The 18,688-nt window shown below is 49.7% G+C and overlaps 1 protein-coding gene across 11 annotated transcripts in view; it reads right to left on the bottom strand.

Annotated features, from left to right (window-relative positions):
- Znf423 (zinc finger protein 423) overlaps nt 1–18,688 on the bottom strand; it is a 319,020-nt gene that overhangs the window by 114,026 nt on the left and 186,306 nt on the right. For all 11 annotated transcript variants that reach the window (XM_087206814.1, XM_087206799.1, XM_021260944.2 and 8 more), the window contains one exon: nt 13,701–13,785. In XM_087206814.1, coding sequence (XP_087062940.1) covers nt 13,701–13,785 — 85 coding nt within the window. The remainder of the gene's footprint in view (nt 1–13,700; nt 13,786–18,688) is intronic.

Here is an 18,688-nt window from a genome sequence, read left to right as displayed (position 1 = left end):
GGGTGTATGACCTTCTTGATGATCTTCTGCATTCTGTTTGCCATTATCTTATTAAGGATTCTTGCATCTATGTTCATTAGTAAGATTGGCCCATAGTTCTCTTCTTTGGTTGGGACTTTCTGCCTTGGGGATCAAGGTGATGCTTGAGGAATGAATTTGGGAGTATTGCTTCTCTTTCAATTTCATTGAAGAGTTTAAACAGTAGTGGCAGTAGTTTCTCTCTAAATGTCTTGTAGAATTCAGCAGTGAAGCCATCAGGGCCCGGGCTTTTCTTAGTTGATAAGTTTTTTATTACATTTTCAATTTCATTGGTTGATATTGGGTTGTTTAGAATTTTTAGGTCTTCTTCGTTCAACTTTGGTAATTCATATGTATCTAGGAATCTGTCCATTTCTTCTTTGTTGTCCATCTTATTGGCATATAGGTTCTGGAAGTAGGTATTGATGATCCTCTGGATTTCTGCTAGGTCTGTTGTAATTTCACTCTTTTCATTCCTAATTGCATGGATTTGGGCCTTTTCTTTCCTTTTTCTGATAAGGTTGGCTAAGGGTTTGTCAATTTTGTTGATTCTTTCGAAGGACCAACTCTTGGCTTCATTGATTTTTTGTATCATTCTCTTAAGTCTCCATTGCATTGATTTCTCCTCTGATCTTTAAAACTTCCTCCCTTGTATGAGCTTTGGGGTTGTCCTGCTCTTCTTTTTCTAGAAGCTTGAGGTTCAGCATCAGGTTGTTTAATTGGGCTTGTTCTGTTTTCCTAATATGCGCATTCACTGCTATGAATTTCCCTCGTAAGACTGCTTTCATTGTGTCCCATAGATTCCGATATGTTGTATTGTCATTGTCATTTAATTGAAGGAACTGTCTGATTTCTTCTTTAATTTCCTCTGTGACCCACTGGTTATTCAGAAGTGTGTTGTTCAATTTCCACATGTTTATGAAATTTTTCGAGTTTCTTTTGCTGTGGATCTCCAATTTCATCACACAATGGTCTGATAATATACAGGGGATAACCTCAATTCCTTTGCACTTACTTAAACATGTTCTATGTGTGAGTATGTGGTCTAGTTTGGAGAATGACCCATGTGCAGCTGTGAAGAATGTGTATTCTGATTTTGTGGGGTGGAAGACTCTGTAAACATCTGTTAAGTTCATTTGTTCAAGAGTTCGATTGAGTTCTAGTATTTCATTACTTATTTTTTGTCTAGTTGATCTATCTATTTGTGACAGTGGGGTGCTGAGGTCTCCCACTACAATTGTATTAGTGCATATATGACTTTTCATGTCCGTTAATATTTGTTTTATATAGTTGGGTGCACTAGTGTTTGGTGCATAGATATTTATGATTGTCATCTCTTCCTCTTGGATTGTTCCCTTTACAAAGATGTAGTGTCCTTCTCTGTCTCTCTTAATCAGTGTTGGTTTGAAATCTACTTGATCTGCAAAGAGGATAGCTACTCTTGCTTTTTTTTCGGGTTCCTGTCGCATGGAGTATTGTTTTCCACCCTTTAACTTTCAGTCTATGAGTTTCCTTTAGAATTAAGTGTGTTTCTTGTATGCAACATATTGTTGGATTTTGCTTCTTGACCCACTCTGCCAGTCTATTTCTTTTGATTGGTGAACTGAGACCATTAACATTGATGGTTATAACTGAAATGTATTGACTTGTCATTGCCATGACTTTTTCTTTTTGTTGGGTTCTCCCTCTTTACATTTAATTTCTTGTCATGCCAGATGGGTTCATTCTGCTTTGCTCCCTGGGGTTGTGATCCTCAATGTCTGTTCCTAGGATATTGTGTAAAATTCTTTGGAGTGCTGGTTTGGTATTCACGAAGTTCCTAAGGTGCTCTTTGTCATAAAAGTATCTTATTTCTCCATCCATTTTGAAAGCTAGTTTTGCAGGGTACATCAATGTGGGTTGGAGGCTGTTTTCTTTTAGGGCTTGGAATATGTCACTCCGAGCTCTTCTTGCCTTGAGGGTTTATGTTGAGAAGTCTGCTGTGATTCTGATGGGCTTTCCTTGGTATGTGATTTGTTTCTTTTCTCTAACTGCTTGTAGAACTTTGTTCTTCTGTTGGGTTTCTGGAATCTTAACAATTATATGCCTATGTGTAGATTTTTTTTGATCAAGGCTAGCTGGAGTCCTATATGCCTCACTTATCTGTATGTCAAGTTCTTGTCCCCTGCTTGGGAAGTTTTCTGCCATTATTTCTGTGAAGAGATCTTTTATGTCATCTGCACTCTCTCCTGTTTCTGCATTGACTCCAATCAGTCTTATGTTATTCTTCTTTGCATCATCTAGCAGCTGCTGGATTGATTTCTCATGTTCCTTTATAATTTTGAAGCAATTTTTCTTTTCCTGGTCACTAATTGCAATCTTATCTTCTATATCTGAAATTCCTTCCTCACATTGGCTCATTCTGCTGTGTAGACTTTCAATGGAGTTTTTCATGTCCTGGAAATCTATTTGCATCTGTTTCATGGATTCCATTTGTTTCCTATGTTGGGATTCCATCATGTTCCTCAGCTCCTCTCTAGATTTATTAATCATGTCTTGCACTAGGGGCACAATTTCTCCTGTTATCTGAGAAATTATTTCTGATTTCATTTTTTCCAGATCCCCTTTTGCTGCCAGTTCAGTGGGTCCAGGTGGTTGAGTATCAGAGTGTTCCATCTCATTTCCCTTTGGGGTTGCTGTAGTTGATCTGGGAGTCTGGTTTTGAGACTTATTTACGTGTTTTCTCATTTCGACGGGGGGGGTGGTGGCTGTTGGCACCTGCACAGATTACCTCCTCTGAGCTGGGAGAGGTGGGACAGGGGCCAGGAGCAGTGGTAGGGATGGTGGCCCAAAAGCCCTTTCCTGTGGGCTGGGAGCAACGGGAGGGATGGTGGCTGGGAATCCCCTTCCTCTGAACCAGGAGCAGTGGGATGGCGGCTCAGAAGCCCCTACTTATGGGCCGGGAGCAGCGGGACTCAGTACACTGGTTGGTGGTCCAGTATCCTCTGCATCTTTGTAGTGTGGAACCAGGTGGCTGTACAGAGGAGCATGGGGTGGGGGGTCCAGTAGATTGTTGCTGGGGCACGGGCTGATTCAGCATCTTCTGCACAACTTGGGACCTCGGTAGGGCGTGCGCAGACCTGCCTGTCTGCAGCGGGCTTCATATGAGGGATTCTTGTGGTGATGATAGTGTTGGGTAGCTTGGCTGAATCAATGTCATCATCCTGGTTGCGACATTGTATTCTAGTTTTGCAAACTGTAACCATTGGAAGAAAGAGGGTGAAGTATACAGAGGATCTGTCTGGGGGTCTGCATATGAATATATAATTAACTCAAAATAAAAATATTTCTTTAAGGTAAAAATCTTAAAAGAGTGAATAAAAGACCATGAAGAGCTTTAAATACAGGGGAGGGGAAAACCACTGTTTTTCCCCAGGTAATAGCTTGAGATATAAGAAGGGGTGGGGGATAGGGGCATAGAGTTGTCAAGTAAAATGCAGGATGGCCAATTAAATCTAAATTTCAGATCACAACAAATAATTTGTATATGTCCCATGCAATATTATAAACCTACAGCTGTCCCTCAGTATCCTCGGGGGAATTGGCTACAGAAACCCCATGGATATCAAAATGCACAGTTGCTGAATTCCTTTGTGTAAAATGGCATTTGCATATAGCCTACCAAATCCTCTTAGATACATTTAAGCATCTCTAGATGACTTATAATACCTAACACAAAATAAATGCTACACAAATAGTTGTTACCCTCTATTGTTTAGACAAAAGACTGTATATGTTTAGTGTGGATGCAATTTTTTTTCCAGTACTATTCACAGTTGGTTGACTTTGCAGACGCAGAACTGATAGATACAGAAAGGTGACTGTATTTGTACTAAATAACTAGTTGCTGATTGGAAATTTAAATTTAACTAGCCATCCTGTAGTTTCAGTTGCTAAATCTGGAAACTTAGATGGCATGAGTCTGGAGTCACTGGGCACAGTGGACCAAAAGAAGCAGAGCAGAGACAGGGAGAAGTAAGAGAAAGACTTCAGCAAAGAGGCCAGAGAGCAGGCAAAGAGCATCTGGGACCACCAAGCCAGCCCGAGTTGGGCCATGCTGCAGGAAAGGGGAGGCAGGGTTCAGGCTGCTGGGTTCACAGAGCTCTGCCAGGGGAATGACCCTGTGAGAGGTGGTCAGGGCAGAATAGAGAGAAAGGTCAAAGAGGGTGCCTAGGTCTCAAGGTGCTGGTCCCAGGCGGCAGCACCTGACAGCCTGACCAGGAGTATTATGCAATTAAACCACACTGCCCCCTGGGCTTTTGCATCATGGTCTGGTCCTAACTTTTCCTTCAGAGAGAAAGGACATGCTGAGCAGCATGGACAGCATGCACTCATGTTCATGGACACAGCTCTGCCCTTAGCCCAAAAGTCACCTTCCAGGCCAGGTATGGTGGCACACACCTCTGATCCCAGCACTCAGGTGGCTGAGGCAGGAGGATCGCCGAGAGTCTGAGGCCAGCCTGAGCTACACAGTGAGTTCAAGCCTAGCCTGAACTAATAGCAAGAACTTGTCTCAAAAAACTAATTGTAAAAAGACATGTTCCAGAGAGACCACTGCTCCCACACATTCCTATGACAGCCCTCCTTTCTTCTCTCATGCTACCTAACACTATCTGACATAATCAGGATGATCCATTTGCTTTCTTGTTGAACACCTTCGCTCCTTGCTCAGCTCTAAGCTCAGGATAACAGAGACAAGTTTGTTTGCTGGAACATCCATGCCTAGCGCCCAAACATAGCAGGTGTTCAAGAAAGAAAAAGTTGCTGGATGAATGAGAGAGCAAATGAAACTTCCACTAGATGGGAGCTACTTCTTCTGGGTCTATCCCGCAGGCCCTGTCCCTTGGAGGCTCTGCAAGGCAAGGAGCCAGTCTTCCTCCTCCAGGAAGCCCACAGCAGCATCCTTGGGGCCAGTGAGAGCTGGCTGGGATGCAGGCTTAGTGTGGCCTCAGAGGAGCTCAGTTTGTTTCTGTTAACTAAGGACTCCATTACCATCATCGTTATGTGTATCATTGTCTTAATTAGTCCTTGCCATAGGGACTAATAATATTAATACAATATTGATCTCTGCCATTTACGGAGAACTTATCTGTGCCAGGAAGTGTGCCGGGTCTTCTTCATCTACGTTAATGCACTTCATTTACTTTAATTCCAAACAGCCCCAGCAGGTGGGCGTGGTGAGCATCCACTGTGTTGCCACCTCTAGTAGACATAGATCCCCTCTTTCTCTCAACAATACTCTCCTCACTACCTTTGTTGTGAGTGCTGTCACAGAATGGGCAGGTGATGCCAGCCTGACCAAACAACCTGCTCCACCTCTCTGGCTACAATGACTGGTCCATGAGCAGCTTCAGGACCCTCCTGAGGCCAGAGAGCTGCTCCTTTGACTTCTGCTGCTACTGAGGAAGCTCTCCTGGGACTGCTGGCTGTCAGTCTGTACCAAGGAAGCAAGCCCACCTGGGAACAAAGGCAACAAAGAGAAAAGCAGAACTGAGGGGTAAAACAGAGACTGGTGATGATTCTTTTGGCGCCCCTGGATCCAGTCATGCCTGTAGCCTGAAACCCAATGCATTCCCAGACTTTTATTGTTACCTGAACCAATAGTAAATTCTCTTATGCTTCAGCCAGTGTGAGTTGGATTTCTGACTTGCCATTGACAGAGTCCTACCTAAAACTTCTCTGAAGGTGGGGGATATTTTATAGATGAGGAGCAGAACTATCCAACGTTAGCCAAGAAATGACGCCGTCATGAGCCAGGAGGCTCTGACTGCAGAGCCGGTGGTCTTAACCACTGAGATTCACTGCAGAGTTCTACACCCTATGTGTCTGTTTCTCATTAATATTCACACCTACAGCGGACTGAGCAAACTGCTAGTGCTTAATAAAGACCTATAAGGTAAACTCAAACCAGTAAGTTCTTAAAGGAGTCTCTGTTTAGAAAATGCTCTCATCAGGGACATCAGGTTCTCACTGCGACTCAGACTCGTGACTTCCATGTGCCTTTGAGGAAATACTTCCCTTCTCTGCACTTTGGTTTCCCCAGGTAGGTAGCTGGGAATTGCACCTGGCAGGACACTGCAGGACTGGCCAGCCATTGAGGGACCCCTGCCTCACTCAGGAGGCTGCCACTTTCTCCCCACTGGGCCCAGGGACCCAGAGACAGGGTGTCCTGGCAGCAGAGTGCAAACTGATGTCTGCTGGGTGCTCAGGGCAGAGGAGACCAAGCTCTGGGGCCACCACTAGCCACAGACCCCTGATGTCTCCATCACAGCCAGAAACAGATACGAGGGAAACTGACCAGGTGTCAGCTACTCCTAAGCAGCTGGATGACCAGAAAGGACATGAAACAAAGTCAATTCAACACAATAACATGCCCAGGGGGCATTAGAGCAAGAAGAGGATGTGTTTACAAGCTGGTCCAGGTGAGATGTGTCTGGGCCAGGCCCTGCCCCTCGAGAACCCTTCCATCACTGTCTCTTCCTCACTTCCTCCTTCCTGTCCCCGTTCCTCCTAGCTCTTTCCTTAGCCTGGAAACATATCCTGGCCTCTGCCCCCAAAATGCTAAAACTTCCTGGGACCCTTGGGACCCTCAGTTCCAGCTTCCCACCCTCTCTTCCCAGCTAGGACCTGGACAGCCAGGTGGACACCTCTGGTCTTACTTTCTCCCCTCAACCCAACTTCCACCTGCTTCCTCTCTCCCTGCTCAGCCTCCCTCCTGGCCCCTCCGAGGCTGCCCTAGCACTGATGACACATGCCACTCACTCTCCCAGTTTCTCCCCAATGCCCTGTCTATGCAGATGCCCCAACCCACTCCTCTGACCCAGACCTTTGCCCTGAGCTCCTTGTCTGCTGAATAGACTCCCCAGTAGTGTGTGTGAGGACAACTGAACAAACTCACGTTTGAGGAGCATGAGGAGCCTTGGGGTAAAAGGGTCAAGGGAGCAGGTTCAAGCCCCCATTCTGGAACACACATTGGATAGAACGCCTCAACTCCCCACTAGGAAAGGGGGACAGCAGCAGGACCGCCCTCCTGGGTTCTATGGGGAGGGGAGGTGTGTTAACACACAGAGACACTGAGTGAAGGGCCAGGTGCTTGGGAAACCTCGTCAGACTTTCCTGACCATGATTAGCACTGTCGTCTTCTTTACCAGCTCCAACAGCTCCTCTTCTGGCACAATATCATCTTCTGTCTGTCACCCACACCCTGGACACCTGACATTTCTGAGTCACTCCTAACTTCTCCACATCCCATATGCACTCAACTCCCACACTCCACTGCTGGTTTTGCCTCCTAAGTGTTTCTCCAGCACACATCCTACCCAGCATTGCATCTTCTCGCCTACTGGACCTCATGTCTGCTGCCTCTGGCCACACGGTCTGCTCTGTAGCACTTCTGAGTTCCTCACCATCCCCTGCACCAAGCAGGCCCCCTCTATGAGCTGCTAGAGCTCTGCCTCGAGTGTCTTTCCTATCTTCCTTCCCACCTTGCAGGGCACTGACTAGGTGTTGCCTCTCCCAGGAGGCTATCCTGGGGTTCTCCAACTGAGCCACACCATGCCTGGCCTCTGAGCACCCACTTCTTACACTGTGGCAGTTCCTCACGGAGCCCAGGAGGACTTTGAGCAATTTACTGTACAGGAAGTCACAAGGTTACTATTATCAGAGGAAACCCCATCTACAAAGGTCGGTCCCCTCTTAAAAATACCAAACATACAAAGGAAATTCAGGAAAATAAGACGATAGCCACTAGTTTAAAATTCAGAACTGACAGGTTCTCCATGGCCCAAAGTGCTCCGGAAAGGTACCAATAGGATTTAAAGTCAGGGAAACTGAGTCCTTTCGGCTGGTTTTCTCACCTGATAGGCTTGGGGGTAGGAGGCTGTTCCCTAATGCAGGGATTTAAATAACAGGATAAGGGAGGGGAAGGGAAGAGGGGGATGAGCAGAAGAAACAAGAGGAACAGGAGGAAAAAGGAGAGGAGAAGAAAAGTAATGAATTAAAGGCTCTCTCTCCACAGGGTTATTATTGGGACGGAACAATCCCAGAACCTGAAACAAAACCTCCACGTGGAGAAGAAGACATTTGTGCCACATTCTGAGGTTGGACAGCTGTCTGGTTCTAGTCTGTGTCTAGCAGACACACCATTACAGAGCTGACCAGGTGGAGCAGCACCATGTGCTCCTGGCAGGAAGGAGGCAGGAGGTTCTTTGCCTCCCTTGTCCTGTGCTATTCTCTTCTGTTATATCTTTAGGGTTTGTTCTCCCTGGTATGAAGGGGGTCACCGTCTTCCAACAGGCCTTCACCTCGGATCAGCAATCCCTTTCTGAAACATGCTGCAGGCTGGGCTGCCTCAGGGACTCAGAGGTCCCAACAGCAGTGAGAAGCTGGCCTGGACCTGCAGGGCAGCCTAGACACATCTCCTGGTATGTGCTTCTCAAAGACTGTCAAGCAGAAACTCCTCTCCGTCTCTGTCTCTCCATCTCCCCCCCCCCCCGCCCCCGTCTCTCTCTGCATCTCTCTCTGTCTCCAGCATGCATGGCACTCCCCCAGGACTGGCCCATGTGTCTCTCGGCAGTGAGGGGAAGGGCTAGGAGTACAGGCAGAGGCCAGCACTGGGCCACAGTGAAGGCCTGAGCAGGAGGTGGGAGAGGCTGATCCTCCAGATGACTCTTTCCTGCTCCCTTTCTTCACCCCTGACAGCAAAGCCCACCCTTTGCGAGGCAGCTAGGGACCAGTGCCAGCATGACCAAGAGAGGGCTCCTGAGTGACTAACGCCCCTCTGGGACAGCTGGCTCTGCCTGGCCTCCCGCCAGAGTCCACAGCCACTGTCCAAGGACACTGAGGGCAAACGATACCAAAGCAATTCCCCGAGGATATCCCTTCCCAGCCTGTTCTCCTCAAGGCTCCCAAGGGGCCCACGAGGCCCTGAGTAAGGACATCCAGGGACCCAGGGGCTGAGACATGCCCCTGGGTCCAACCTGGGTCATAGCAAGTTTCTTCTCTCAAGGACAAGTTCTCAGAGCCCTAATTCAGCCGTGCCTACCCCAAAGCACTCACAGGACAGATGTCTATTGTCAGTCAAGGAGCAGCCAGTTGGCCAAGTCAGGGTCTCCAGTGCAGGCCCTGCTTCCCAGAATGGTGTCCGGAGCAATCTAAAGGACAGTGTGCATCCCTTAGGCATAACTTGTGGAGAAGATGGGTACCCCTCCCCTCCCCAGCCATGGAGGGGGGGGGCACGCAAAATGACTCTGCACAGCCCCCACAAGCCTCCTTTGGCTCTCTGGAGACAGGAGCCTCCTGCAGAGCAAAGAGCAGAGGCTCCCTCCCAGAGTGGGGGTGGAGAGGCTGGGGGCTGAGTCTGGGTGGAGGGGTCATCTTGGCAGGAGGCCACAGAACAGAGCTGTGCACTGCTCCAAGTTTTTGAAGTGCCTGTAGGGGGAAGGGGTGTCTAAAGCCATTTCAAAAGCTGGGGCAGGCCCAGGGAAGGGGCCTCATTCCCTGTGGGGAGGGGGGATTTCAAAGGCAACCCTGCTGCTGAAAAGGTTTCCAAAGACCCTTGTCTTTCTAGCAGATCCAAAGTGCTCCCTCCCTGGCAGCAGCTGGGAGAGGGGTGCTGGGAGAATGTATCCAAGGAGACATGGCCCTGAGTCATCCTAACTCCCAGGGTCTCCAGGCTTCGAAGACACACAGAGGCCCCCACACATGCACACACCACTATAAAAAGGCCAGCTTAGTAACCCCGGGGGAGGTCTCCAGCAGTCTGGATCCCAGGGGAGGCCTGCCCTGAACCCCCCAAATGCCCTAAGTTTATGAGAAGGCCTCTGAGCTGAACAGTGCCCTCCGTGCTGCTAAGGGGAACCATTACCCAGGCCAGCTCCAGAGTTCGGGTCATTTAGAAAGAGAAGTTGTCCACAGGGAAGTGCCCAATAGAGCCACTGGGGCTGCACAGCCAAGCTGGGCCAGGCCTCCTGTGTCGGTCTTCGTTCCCCACACACCATTCCTTCATTCCACCAGTGGCTTCACCTCCCAAGCCTCCAGCACACAGCGTCAGCCAAACCATTCTGTCCATTTTCCCTCCTCCCTGCCCTAATCCTCACCCCTGGATTGAACCAGGCAGGTTTCTGTCCTGTCCCTCTCCTGTCCCCCTCAGCATTACAGCCAGGTTAATGCTGTTAATCCTCCATCCCAGCCCAGCTCTGCTCTAAACCTTGGATGGCTCCCTAACATTTCAGCTCCAGACTGTGCACTCGGGAACCCCCTGGGACCAGGCTGGGGACAGAAATGAGCTGAGTAGACCCCCATGGCACCATGGTACCTGGGCATCTGTGCCCTCCCCACAGGGATTGGCAGCTGCTGGCTCTATCAGCTATGTCCTGTGGGAATGTGGGGCTGCCACTCTTCTGGATTTTCAAGAGAAACCAAAAGAAATCAGCCAAGGGGCTCCAAAGATGGACCTGGCCTACCAGGTGACATCCAAATCCAAACCCCTGCACATGGCCTTCAAGGCTTCCTGTGGCCTGGTCCCAAACTATCCATCCCTCACTACCCACAAAGCTACCATGAATGATGCCTCCATCCAGACAGGTCAGGCTCTATAGCTCTGAAACTCACTGACTTGCTCCTGCCAGATAAGGCTGTGTCCCACCTCCACAGCCTAATACAACACACAGTTCAAGCACCCTCCTCCTGGGCCAAGCCCTCACTCTATCAGAGAAAGCCTTGCCATGGAAAAAACTCCTCTTCAGCCTTCAATACCCAGCCCTGCTGAGAGACATACTGGGATGCAGAGGTCTTTGCTCTGGATGCCCCTTATTTACCTTCCCCATGGACAGGGAGCCCCAAAAGCCCTGACAGGGCCTGCAAACACAATGGGAAGGGCCTGCTGTTGTCAGGCCCTGCCTCCACCGTGCACTGGCTGTAAGAACTTGGGGAAGTCACTTGACATCTGCCAGCTCAGGTTGCAGACAAGAGACCAGCACCAGCATAAGGTGTGTGGCACGTAGTAGGTGGAGTGGGTGGCAACTGTTAGCATCCTCATCTGAGTGCCTCCATCATGGCACAGTGTGTGCTTCGCGGTGTCCTCTATAGGATGCTGTGAGGCCTCTGAGGGCAGGGACTGCCGTGTCCCCTTCACCCTCTCGCACCCACAGAGCCCACCAAACATGCAGCCTGTATAATCTGATAGAGAAGGTTATGAGGTGGGGAGAGCAAGCAGGCAGAGAGCAGGCGAGGGCTCTCTGCCTCCAAGGCCACCTACTCCTGGCTGCAGGCCCTGCGGCCTCCAGCTGCCCCAGGGCTGGGCCAGGAAGCAGGCAGGCCACAGTACTGCGAGGCGCCCTGGGTGAGGGGCTCTATCCAGCCACCAGACCAGATTCTTTCCACACAAGCTCGGCCCACGGCTCGCACAAAGGCCCAAATGCTCATCACACACCACCCCCCTTGTGTTCCTGCGAGTCCAGTTCCAAGCAGTCCCTTGCCTTCCACCTGAGGACACAGCTTCCAGGCTGTGCACAAAGGCGAGGTGGAGGAGGGAAAGAAGGGAAACACCTTTGAAATCACTGCGGTCCAATTAGCCAGGCTCTCGCCCTTCATGCTTATAAACAGGAGCGTGCATCACCACCTGCTACAAAAGCAAACATTCTTAGATATCTTCATCTTCACCTCCCTGACACTCCTGTGAAAGGGCTCTCAGCAGCCGGTGACTGACAGGGTAGTGTTCCTTCTTATACTTCAGCAGGGGGCTTGCAGACAGAAGAAATTAAAAAGCCACCAATCTCCCTGTCAGGCCGAGCTCCTGGTGCTGCCCTGCCCTTCCTGGGCTCTTCCTTCCCCTCATGACTGGGTAAGCCCTACCACACACATGCCTGGGCGCAGTGTGTTTGGGGGACTAGCTCCAAGTCAGTGGAAGCAGAGGCTTCCAGATCAGGGCCAAGCTCAGGCACTGGGCTCCCAAACCCAGTGAGCAGAGCAGCACCAGCTGGGTGGGACCAGGGGAACAGTACTCATTCTGCAAGGATCTTCCCTAAAGAAGCACCTTTGCAACAGCTCTTTTTATGTACAAAGTTGGTGACAACATAGATGTTGATCTCCTGAAACTCTCACACTGCTGGTTAGAAAGGAAGTGCCACAACCACTTCAAACATTGATTTGTCACCAAAGGCAGCCATCACACGGCCTATGACCCAGCAATTTTACTTCTGTATTTCCATTAATATTTATGTGATGCACATATAAATAACATTATCTCATATAGAGATATATAATATCTATATATTCCTGCATTCCCATTAAGATCACATACATGTGTTCACTGACAGATATGTATGAATGTTCACAGCAGCACACCATTTGAAACAACTCCAAAATGAGCCCGTGTAGTAGAACAGACAAATGGTAGCCTGTTCACATGACAGCATGGTTCACACCAAGAGAGAATGAGCACCAACTAGAGGCAGTCGTGGGAAAAACGGATGATGCCAGGCACCACTAGGTAGAAATAAACTGTGATTTATAGAGAGCACAGGTCAGGCAAAGCTGACCTATGCTGTCACCCCTCAGGGTGGTATGACCTTTGGTGGTGGGCAGATCCTAAGGAGGCTGAGAGAGTCACTTTGGAATGCTGAGAACAGCCTGCTTTCCTGTCCTGGATGGTAGCTACACAGGTGTGTTCAGATGGGAACAATTCATGGAGCCACGTGAGGTTTTCAGATGCACATATCAAAGGGTTTGTTAAACAGCACGCTGATAGCATGGTTGCTGCTAAGACTATAATGAGACGACATTACAAGAAGAAAAGTGGGGATGAGCATGGATCAGGACCCTCCAAGTGGGACTGACAGCTTACAGCTCACAACCTGCTTAGAGTTTCAGAAAAGGTGATCACACATTCAAGAAAGATCCGGGTTTTGGGGGGAGAAAGATCCAAGGCACCAGGGTTCCAGAATCTCTCTGAGCCCTGACTCCCAAATACCATCACTCCACCCACTGCCCTTCAAACCTCATGCCAGTCTGCACTCAGAACACCCAGCTGTGCCCTCACTTCCAACCTGGGCATCCCCAGCTGCCAGAGGGACCACTCCCGTCTGGCCAAGGACAATGAGACTTCACAGCTTTCCCAGATGCCTCCAGCCAATGTGTGAACTCTGTGGCACTTTGAAAGCTCCCCTTATATAAAGACTGAGTTTTACAAAGTCCAAATCCACTTGAAAAAGAAGAGGAAAAGGACTGGAATGACTTTGTAAGCATTCTGTTTTGACAATGTGCCTGAGGAATTCACCATGTTGAGTGGGGAAATGTGAGCAGTTAAATCTATTCAATGTCATGACATACAAAATTGAAGCATAATTGCCCCTGAGTGCTTGACAACTGGAAAGCACTTCGTTTCAGAATTGGAGGGAAATTTATGCTGGGAAATGGAAGAGATTGTCAAAAGTTTGATTGTAATGTGAGTGGAGCCGCGACAAGAAGCCTTGGATGGAGAAAGTGCTCCCACTCTGACATTTTTACTCCCATTTGAAATGTCTCAGAAACAGCAGCAGTGACTCTGTCCTTTGCCCTAAAAGCCAGTAAAATGATGATTAGAACCACCAATTCCATACCCTGATGAGTGGCCCCCGCACAGCTGAGAGGCAGTGCTCTCTTACCAATCATGTGGTTGGCAACGTGGATTTGGATCTCTCTCTCATTCTCGAAGGTCATCTGGCACTTGATGCACTGGTATGTCTTTTTCTGTTTAGAATACAAAAAGAAAGGAATTAAGAGTCAGGAGGTAAGCAAAGACAAAAGTTCCTTGACAGCTTGGCTCAAGACGTCCCAAAATGGCTATGGACCCTGCCAGCCACTCTCTTCCCACCTCTGATGCCAGTTCCACTGGCCTGGGGAAGGGGCCCAGGCTACTTTCCAAGGGAGGTGCACCTCTGCTAGATCATGGAGATGGCTTAAACTTAGGGGCTGAGGAAGGCTGCCATACCGGGATGGGCAAATCCGTCTACTCACCCATCCATCCACATGCACACCCACCCCTCCAGCCATTCATCCATTCACCATGTTCTCACCCATCCATCTACTCATCCATCAGTCTCCACACATCCACTTAACTATCCTCTCCCTACCCAGTCACCCACCCAACCAGCCAGTCATCTTTCCATCCATCCAGCAACATTCTCATCCATTTGTCCACGCTAAAAACCAAGTGGCTGAGCATAGAACACCACTCCTGACAACTCTGGTACTCAAAGGTAGCTGAGGATTTCCTCATCTGCACTGGGCACACAAGGCCACCTGTAACCTACAGCTGTAACCCATACCTAGGGGCTATCAACAGCTGCCTTTGGAGGTGGCAGCAGAAAACTGGAGCTCTCAGAGTTTCCTGACAAGTCATGAGGAGCAGACTTCCTCTTACAACTAAGCCTGGGTAGTTATGAAACTTGCTGCCTGGAAACACAGGTGGTGTTATCTATCTCAGGAAAAGATGGTGGCTATGGTTTTGGGTTTTTCTATTTTTTGTTTTTAATGAGAAAGGTGGTATTGGAACTCAAAAAACCTATGAGTTTTGAAGGCCATTCTGGCTCCTGGGATGATGGGGGATCTCTTACCTCTGGAAAAGGGAGCAGGACTTTGGATTTCTTAGCCAAGGACCCAAGCCCAACTCTAAACAATGCAGGATGAGCCACCAAGAGCTTAGCTGCTGCAGCTTCCACCTGGGTACCCCTGTACCTGCAGTCTTCCACAATCCTTCAGGCCTTTGTGGGAACTCCCTTTCCATCCTTGAGGACTCAGCTTCGATGTCATGTCTTCTGAGAAGACTTCTCTTCACACCTCAGAATGAGTTCAGGGCCAACTCAGACCTCCAAGCTTCAGCTAAAAGCACCAGGGGGATCAGTACACTGCTGTGTCATGGATGATTGACTTGTCTGTTCTCCCACTGCACCCTGAGCACCCAGAGGACTGGGGATGTGTTTGTTCACCAAACCGATGCTTACAAAGGATTTATTGAATGCCATAAGCAAAGTTACAGAATCATATATTATGCAAAGCATTCTATTAGGGCAGAAGGGGAAAAGAGACCAAAGGTGACTTGACTATCTTGAATGCCTACTACCTTGGCACAGGGATTGACCAGGGTGAAAACTTAATAATTTTTTAGCTTTTATTACAACTGTTTTTGCTGCTAAAGAAATCTTTGTTGAATGAATGAATGCATGAGTGAATGGCTGGAAAAGCTGGTGGGCTTTCAGGCTCCAGAGTGGGGTCCCTTCTTGAGCTCGAGGATCCCCTCTCACAGAGTCTTATCCCTCAGTGTTTCAGAACTGGGAGTTCCATATGTCCACAGTGCAGGCTAGGCACTGGTTCCAGAAGCAGGCACTCGGCACAAAAAGCCCTGGAGCAGAGCAAGGTGAGTCTGAGAGGGTGGTATGGGACAAAGCCGAGGAGGCCAGCCTCCAGACTGAGTAGACATTGAGGTCTTCTGAGAGGACACAGCTCCAAAGCCCCTACCAGGGCTCAACTCCGTGCAAATGAAGAAGGAGCACCGGTGGTCCCTCTACCATCTACAGCATGCTCATTCACAAGGGTCTCATCCACTCTGCCTTGCAGCATCAGACTCCTGGATCCTTGGGTGGATGAATGAATGAATGAGTCCCACCCCCGGGAGCTCCATCCCCAGTAAGCCCAGGAGAGGCTGCGGGTGGGTGCCCAGCCCTGCATGTGGGTGAGTGGGTGGGTGGGAAGAAGGTAGTGGTGTCAGGTTGCAGCCAAGGCTGGAGAGAAGACCATGTTCCCCTCCACAGATCTGCTTGGGGAGAAGCCCCTAGGGGCCACAGCCATGGTTGGTCCAGACTGGTGTGGAGGAGTCTATAATCAAGTAATTCTGTTGTTGCCCTAGAAGCAGGTGAGGAAAATGGGCTCGCTGTGCTTGGAAAAAAAATCATGAAGGCCTTGACAAGAAGAGAAGTGTCCCCCAATAGTCCCTATACCAGGTAGCCACCCTTTTGGTGTCTGGAGAAGCACTGCCAAGTGAGAAGGCCCTTTCTGGTAGGGAAACAGGCCCCAGAGGACTGCCAAGGGAGGAGGCAGAGGAAGCGCACACACATGCGCACATGCACGCACACACACACACACACACACGAGGACATACACATAGCTGTCCTATCACACATATGTGCATCCATGTGCTCAATCTCCCCTAACTCAAAATTAACATACACGCCCTTTACAGACATACTCATAACTCCACACTCAGAGCCCACTCCCTGCAACACAGATTGTATGTTTAACATGCCTCATGTGTAACATGCCTAGAGGTGAAGATGTCCTGATGGAGCCATGAGTTCACACAGAATTACACATCTAAGCTTGTCCCCAGAACCACACACATCTTCTCTTTCACTAGAACCCTGATACTCACACCCACCTTCCCAAATACTCGCGGAACCACAAGCAGCTCTTGACACAAAATGCATCCACAGACCCTCCCGATACACACAGATTCACAAATGCACACCAGTGCACAGCCTGCAGGCACACACACACTCACACAAACACACAGACACCTGCACAGTTGGCTGGTCCACAGTGCTTCTCATTACAACATCTACTGTGTGTGTATCCCTTTCTCTAGGTCCCACAGACCCCTACTCTCCAGTGTCAGCCTCCTCTAGGCAGGTAGAACTTGGCACTCAAAGTGCCTCATTTGCCATAAGCCTCTTCCCTGAGCACAGGTCAGGATCCAAGCGGAGGTCCAGGGTCCAGGGTCAGGGACCACCTCCCCCACACATCTCTGAGCAGCCTCAGAGCAGAAGGAATATCCCTCTGAGACTGAGGAAGGCAGGAGCAAGAGGCCAGGGAAGAACAGCCACCCTAGGAAAAGAGAAGGGGAGCAAGGGGGAGCCAGCACTGCTGAGTTTCCATCACTGTGAACACAGCCCACATGCACTCAGCACCCTCTATTTGTAGGCAGCATCTACACTGAGCTCCCACCCTCTCTCTGCATGTTCCACACCAAGGATAGACAGGAATTCTGAGAGGCTATGTCCCTCGGTCTGAGCCCTGAGCCAGCCACTAGGGGAAATGGGATTCAATGGCAGTCTGGCTTGCCTTGGACCCTGCTATCTCGGCTGACATTCTCAGCTCTCAGCCCAGACATCCTCAGGCAGTCCTGGTCTAGGTGACAGAAAGCTGGTACAATCTGGACACAAGCTAACCCTCCAACCTGGAGATCTGTTAACCTGGCTGTAAAACAGGAGATGAGAGCACCCAGGCCCCTCCACCTAGCACAAAAGAGGCACCCTGAGGACCCACTGAGTTGCTGCAGGGCTAGGGTCTTCCCTTGCTGGCCCCTAAGTGATGCTGTTATTACTCATAAATGGGGGGAGGTAGAAACCTCAATGCTTCACGCTCTAGCCAGCAGCAGCCTCTGCCCCACAGGAACCCAGTCCACCGAGAGCTGGTTGCTATGGATACACTCCCAAGGGTCCCAGGCTGCCAGCCCCCAAGCCCCACGAAGCCCCCAGGGTCTGCTCCTACATGAATGAGTCCTAGGGGAGGGAAGGCGTGGGCTAGCAGACAGCTGGGCCCCTGCCCCAGGCGTGCCCAGGCAGGGGGCAAGGCCCCAGAGGCCACGCCATGGCTGGGAGCAACCTGGGCTTTGTCTAGCTCCTCTCTGCAAACAGCCTGTCTGCCTGGGCCTCCAGGCAGGTGGAGACGGGGTTTTCAGCTCTAGTCTTGTTTCACAAGGCAGAAGGCTGGAAGAGGAAGCCTGGAGGCCCCAGGAAACAAGATTTCCATCCTGGACTGCCATACAAAGCTGTGCATCTTGGGCACTATGGCTTCACTCTTCTGAGCCTGAATTTCCTCTTTGCCAAAACAGAAGCCACAGCAAGGCTCCCAAGTGTTGCTATGGAGACAATCTAAGAGTTGGTGCCCAGGAGAGCACCCCTCACACAGTAGGGACTTTTACAAATTGTACTTAGTGCTGGATCCAGGGAAGGCCAAGGAAGGGGAGACTTCCACAGCCTTGGGCACCAAAAGCACCAGAAGCAACCCCCAAGTCACCAAGAACCCCAGCCCAGTGATGGGCAGGGCTGAAAAGGGAAGGTGATCCAGGCCAGGGTAGGCCCAAGAGAGTCAGGTAAAGGCCTGGCCCAGCTACAATGTCCCACGACCTCAGCACAAGCATGAGCACCTGGCCCCCACCCCACTAGCCTCTCCCCTGCTGCAGCCAGGAGAGTGTTGCTGAAGAACATGGCCTGTGGCACTGGATGTGGTGTGTCTGGGTTCAGATCCCTAATCTGCCTCTTGAAAGCTGGGACTCAAAGTGAATGGGCTCACTGTTCTGTGCCTTCTCAGTGTCATTGCTTATAAAAGTGAGTATTGAAAGGGCTAAAGAGAGTAAGTAGATATAAGGCACTTGGCATCCTCCTATCCCTTCGTAAGTGTGGACTGTTAGCACCAATGAGAAAAATCACAAGTGGTGCCTGCCCAGCTCTTCCTTCCTTCATTTCATCCTCAGAGCAAAATGTGGAGGAGGTCAGCATGGGAAATAGCAGTGACATTTCACAAGCACCCAAGAATAGCCAGGGGCCAAGCAGAGCAGGTGCTGGTTAAACTCACACTGGCCCCTAGTGCAGCCCAG

The sequence above is a fragment of the Heterocephalus glaber genome, unplaced genomic scaffold, assembly GCF_053883595.1.
Source record: "Heterocephalus glaber isolate CG9 unplaced genomic scaffold, H.glaber_assembly_v1.0 deba00000071, whole genome shotgun sequence".
NCBI lineage: Eukaryota > Metazoa > Chordata > Mammalia > Rodentia > Bathyergidae > Heterocephalus > Heterocephalus glaber.
This window is presented reverse-complemented; position numbering and strand designations above follow the sequence as displayed.